Raw genomic sequence first — 6307 nt, forward strand, 5'->3', positions numbered from 1 at the left:
ATTGAAGTTTAGAAAACCATTACTGATAGATTACCCCGAGGTGTGACACACCTAGACTCATCTTCATGGTTGTTACAAGTGCACGCCTTGCAGAGGAGATGACCAAGTCTGACTCCTTCTATTCCCCCAGAAGATTAACTGTGACAGATGAAGCATTTTAAGGAAAGGCACACTTCACATTATGGATTAAACTAACATGACAGAAGCCCACGCTGAGTGTGAAAAGAAGAACAAATGCTGGATTACTTTACAGCTACTCTACTAAAGCCTATTTTACACTGCAGAATACATCTAATATTCTTAACCATAAACACACAGCTAAGAGGAAAAAAAAAACTTGAACACCATGAGCCAAAAATAACCTGCTTCTACTAACCTCAGGTACTAGCACATCCCAAGATACAGTACAGCACGGAGGAAGAGGGAAAGACTCTAAGACTCTCCATGCGTCAAGCTCTTTTAGAGCTGAAGACCATTCCCTGTTGTAATCTGAAGCTGCTAAAAATAAAGTCACTAAAATAATACCACAACAGTACTTTATATAACCGAATGACCAAAGAAACATTTTTTGCTCCTTACCAAGGTTTATAAGGCTGATATTACTGGTATAATGTATCCGAAAGTGATAAAATAAAAAAAGGCATGGTAAAGACTGCTTTATTGGTGGCAGCTAATACAAGTCAATAAATATTGATCCCCAAAGAACTCAGTTATGTATCAGATTACTGGTCCACAGAGAGCTGAATGGAATTGAACCAACTGATTGCTAGCAGGATAAACTGAAGTCAATCCTGCTTCTTGGGAAATGAAGCCACAGCCAGTTCATACATGGCATATGCCGTTCCTGAAAAATGAGAAGAGACAAAGTAAGAACTTAAGAAACCTTGAGGTTTGAATGTATAAACTCAATATTCCAGCTAAAAAGTTGGAAAGGTAAGGTAAAGGAAATCTTGGTATTATGACTACTTTTATGAGAACATACAAAAGTATTTTGATAGATTGCTGGCAAAATTTAAAATATATACAAACACATTTAATATCATTTCAGTATTAGTTAACTTGTATAGGAAGTGTTAGACACAGTAAAATAATGTATTTGCTAACTTAATGGCATGTAAAAATTTAAAATAAGATTAATAATATATAACCTAAGATTGCCTGAGAAATGCTAAGAATGATTCAAAAGCCAAAGAAGGTCAAATATCCAAAGCCTTCCCTGAAGTGTATCATCAATATAAAACCAAGGAAGACTGACATATAATTTTTAAATAATCAAATCTATAAGTAAGAATTTCTAATTTAGGACTTTACCTTAATAAAGCCCAAATGTCACTCTCTGGTTGTTGTCCATAAACGGGCCCTTCACTACATTCAACTCAAGTCAAAGAAGGAACCCTGGCACAAGCAAGGGGACTTTGTGATTAGAGTTCAAATATCAGCTATTCCACAAAGAAGTGATATCATCTTGGGTAATTAACACAACCCCTTCATGGACCTCAGCCTGGTCTCAGCGAAGGGGCTTGCATTAATTGAATGAATCTATGAGCCAAGCCATGCACATGACCCAAGATGGATAGGTCATAATGAAGAGTTCTAACAAAACGTAGTCCACTGGAGGAGGAAATGGCAAACTGCTTCAGTCTTCTTCCTTCCACCGTGAGGGGAGCCTGGGGTGCTGCAGTCCATGGGGTTGCAAGGAGTCAGACATGACTTAGTGACTGAACAACAACAAAATTAACGCAACTTCATCTTTAAAAGGAGGACACATTACAGACTTAATACAAGGGTGATAGAAACCCATGTATGCGGCTTTCCTATCAACAGAAGGAGCACACAGTAATCACTAATATTATGTTCCCTTCTCCCCTAGGGAGGAATCATTCAAATTCCTAACTCTGCTCCTAGAACTCCGATTTGTGATACTCCAATCACAAATACCAATTTGTGATTGCTAGTACTAAATAATGGACCCACCCAATTCACAGAAAAAATATTAAAGTGCTTTACATGTAGTGAAAAAAGTACTGTCTTGCACAAGGTTTTATTTCCATCATACATACGTATGTACATGGTTTACATCTAAACTGTGTTTCTATTATGCATCCCAGTCAAAATATGTAAGAAGCTCTCTTACAGGAGACGGGGAGCAGCAGCTATCTTTGACTCCTCCAAAGGCCTGCACAGCCACCACAGGCACGTTCCAAAAGCCACCTCTATCACAAGATAACCACCAAACTTCATTGGCTTATTTTTTTTAAAGACGCTAAACTGTTCTTATACAATGTGTATCAATCATCTTCTTGAGTCATTGTTTGTGAAGCAATTAAGACCTCAGGTTCTGGGGACAGACTGCCTGTGTTAAAACACTGGCATAGTGAGAGCAATGACGTTGTTAGCTATCCCTACTATGACTTTGCTACAGAGCAACATTCCACCAACTTACCACCAACTGTAAGAATCATGGTGGCTCTATACAGGAGGGCATCAGCTATCCCACCCTTCAGATGCACTGGAATTCCATTATCCTCCTAGGATAAATAATAATTAATACATGTGTCATTTGCTTCCAACTAAATGAAAAAGATTAATCTATTCATATGAAAGTAGTGGCTTCTTAGACACCTAGAACTGAAATATTTTAAATACCAAAATTAAAAAGGACTGTAATTTTCCTGATTCTTTCTCTACTGCAACTACTGTTAAAATAAAAACTCCTAAAAATCAACATTCTTTATCTTTTAAAGTTAATTTCAGATCTAAAAAAGATGCTCTTTCCAAGGAAAATATAAACAGTAAAGCTATGGAAATATATTGACTTCATCAATTTTAAAAATGTAGTAATCATCAAACTTTAGATTTGGTTATAGGGATCTTCCTTCCCTTAAAAAATGGGGAGAGTATTTTGGTTTATAACCCTAAATTACATCTTTAGTGCCCCCGTCCAGCACCTGGCATATAGTAGATATTCTATACATCTACTAAATATGTTTTATTTTTTGCAGCATACGACAGAACTTTTTTTAACCATTTAAAATTTTCTTTATGAAAAACCAGAGATCACAATAAAACAAAAAATCAATAACCTAACTACTTATAAAAGGTAAACTGCTATGTGCCATTAAGTCTCTCCTCATGAGAAATCCACTATTGACAGCAAAATACATATCCTTAATTTTTTAAAGCTTATATTGTCAAAGCGTCTAAATTATGCATACTTACATGAATGAGATTGTGCTATATAATGATCTATCACACTATTTTTCACTCAATACTTATTTTAAAAACCACTGTTAGTCCATTTAAACCTACTTTGTTCCTTTTAATGGCTATATAGCATTCCACTGTGTAAAAAGTGTCATAATTAGCCAATCTTTTATTAATGCATGTTTAGGTTGGGATTTTTTAAATATTAAAATCCCATAATGAATAACAGCCTATTTCCTACTTTTATATATTTATGCTACTATTCTGTAAGAAAGATTCTTTTTGCGTGTGTGTGTAATTTTTACTTTTTTGGTTACACCTCACAGCACGTGGGATCTTGAGTTTCCCAACCAGGGATCCAACCCATGCCTTCTGCATTAGAAGTGCAGTTTTAACTCTGGACTGTCAGCAAATTCCCTATATAGCAAAGATTTTTAAAATGGGAGTCCTGGATCATAGCGTATGTAATTTGTTTCTAATGATACTTTCAAACACCCTGTAAAATTTCTGTACGAACACTACTACCTGGCATGTATCAATGTACTGTATAGGAATACACATATATCCCATACCTGGCTATCATAACCTATTTTAAATCTTCTAAAATTGTGACAATCAATCAGGGGAAAAAGTAGCAACTTGTCATTTTAATTTGCATTTCTTACTGATTTATAGCTCTCTGTATAATAAGGATATTGACTTTTCGTTCATTTTAAAACTTTTCTCTCAATTTGTCACTGAGCTCTTGTAACCACAGAACATTTGAAATTTTCATGTCACCAAACTGTTCAATTTTTCTCCTTTACAGCTTCGAGGCTTTGTAAAGACTTTCTGAGGATGGCTCCTAAGATTAAACCTGAGTGTGATAATCATTCACAGATATATTAAATGTAAACAATGTACACCTTAAGTAAAAATCAGGTACAACCTAAACACATACAATTTTAACTTGTCAAACATACCTCAGTAAAACTGGAAAAAATTCTCCTATATTATCTTTTAGTTTTTTTTGAGGGAGAAGTATTTACATCTAAAATTAATCTTTTAATATATAAAATATAGAAGGGATGTAACTTTACTTTCTTCATAAAAGCCAGCCAATTTTTCCAATATCAATTTACTGTATCCTTTCCCCACTAATACGAAATACACCTTTAACGTGTATCAAGTTTCTAGGCATATATTTGTTCTGTTTCTGAGCTCCTTCTATTTGTCCACTACTGTGCAACTACCCCAAAGAGTATCAACCCAAGGTGACCCCTCCAAAAGAAAGTGTCTTGACCTTTACCCTTCCCCCCTCATTTCATCTGCTGTCTCAAAGGCCTCCTGGTCATAGCAAATTCCCAGTTAGCTATCAATAGGCAGTTTCTTATTATTCTTTTGCTAACACAGCAGGATTGCTAACAAGCAGATTTACCTCCTACCTCCAACTTTCAGTAATCTGATTTTACAAGTAACACCTATAAAATACTTCAATACCTGAAACAGCTTTTGTTTCTCTGGAACCTTATTTTCAAACTGCCTGCGTGAAGCAGTACTTATGGTCCTCTTAGCAATCTGACGGAGAGCCTGAAATTTAAAAATCCATGTTAGACTTAGGGCTTAAAGAAACCCTTAACCATTTCTAATCTTTAGTACTACAGAAAAGTCAAACTGACAGTCAAAACATATCTGGTTCATCAATAACAAAGCTATAGACAAGCACGCAAGGTTTCCTCTTTGTTTCCTGTCCATTGCATTTTACATTGCATTCTGAATTACCAAATACATTCAAGAGGTAATTCATGTAGATTTGGAGCGAAAAAAATCATGACCTTTACCTGAACTGAACCAGTAACAATATATGAGGAAAACATACTGATACATAGATATTATAAAAATAAACAATGGTTACAAAATAACACTAGAATCAAAGTTGTTTATTTAATACTGTACCAGATTATTAAAAACCTATTAGTTGGTATCAAATAAACTGGCATGATTCCTATCTAACTAAAATGCTTCCCTCATTACATTTTTCCTCAAAAATCAATAGGGTATAAGTCTTTTACAAGAGAGACTTGCGTTACACATCCAGCTGGATTAAAACAACAAATATGCACTCCATTTTCTAAAATAAATAATATATTGAGAAGATGAAAACGACCACGGTTACATTTTCCTTTTCTTTCTCAAAATTTGGGGAAACTATTCCGCATGCTCAAAGTCGGTGGAGGAGTAAAGGACACCGCGGAAAACCGCCTGGTGATAGCAACACGACCCTTCGGCCATGAATGCTCCTAAAGCCCCACCCAAAATTGAGTAGATTGTTTTCAAACTGCCTTCTGACACCCATAAAGCCCACAACCACTGAAACTCAAACCTTTCAGTATCAGAGGTTGTATCTTTCCGAGGCTTCCGGGTATCAGAAACTTCCCACCTGGACCCTCAAGACCAGGGGTGGCGACTAAGAGCCCCAGGCGTGTGTAACGCACAACCTTCTGGCCTCCTCCCAGGCTTCTCCTCTCCCTACAGCTATTCAGCACAGCTTGGGGCGAGAGGGATGCACGGAAGGGAAGGAAGGTCAAGCGAAAAGGACACCAACCAAGGTGACTTCCGAAGCCGCCCACTCCCTTCTCTCCCAGGAGTTTTCTGTCGTGACTCTCCAGCCTCCGCTCCCAACCCTCCCGCCCTACATCCCCAGGGCTAGCAGAGTAGCTCCTCACCAGAACATTCCGCAGCATCTTGGCTCAGTTACTGCCCACCAACCGCGGCAACTGACCACCAGCAACGAGAACGCCCCACGCGGGAACCGGAACTACCTTCTGGCCTTGCGCAAGCGCCTGGAACCCAAACAGTTCCGGGCGGAGGCGGGGCCGGCGCTCCTAACCATAGAGAGCAAAAGAAAAGAGCGGGCGGCCGGCCAGCTGCGGCCGCTCTAGGCGCCTGGCCGTCTCCGCGCCTCGGCCTCTTCGCTGAGCGGCGGGATGGCCCAGGAGCTGAGGCTGGGGAGACACAGACGACTTTTGAGACCGGAGAGGCAAGCAGTGAGGAGTTACGTCCTCTTTTTAAATAGCTTAGATAAAATTAATGTGAGGCCAGGCTAAGAAAGAAAATTAGTTTG

At 38.2% G+C, this 6307-nt stretch overlaps 1 protein-coding gene across 1 annotated transcript; it reads right to left on the bottom strand.

The window, feature by feature from the left end:
- Window positions 1–630: 630 nt before the first annotated feature.
- On the bottom strand, window positions 631–6039 carry COX7A2 (cytochrome c oxidase subunit 7A2). The gene is made up of 4 exons (XM_068985325.1): window positions 5910–6039; window positions 4684–4773; window positions 2444–2528; window positions 631–844 (listed from the first exon to the last, which is right to left on the bottom strand). Exons 1-4 carry the CDS (start codon window positions 5925–5927, stop codon window positions 786–788), a joined length of 252 nt encoding a protein of 83 aa, XP_068841426.1. The 5' UTR covers window positions 5928–6039; the 3' UTR covers window positions 631–785.
- Window positions 6040–6307: the final 268 nt, after the last annotated feature.

This window comes from Capricornis sumatraensis, chromosome 13 (assembly GCF_032405125.1).
Source record: "Capricornis sumatraensis isolate serow.1 chromosome 13, serow.2, whole genome shotgun sequence".
In the NCBI taxonomy this organism is placed as follows: Eukaryota; Metazoa; Chordata; class Mammalia; order Artiodactyla; family Bovidae; genus Capricornis; species Capricornis sumatraensis.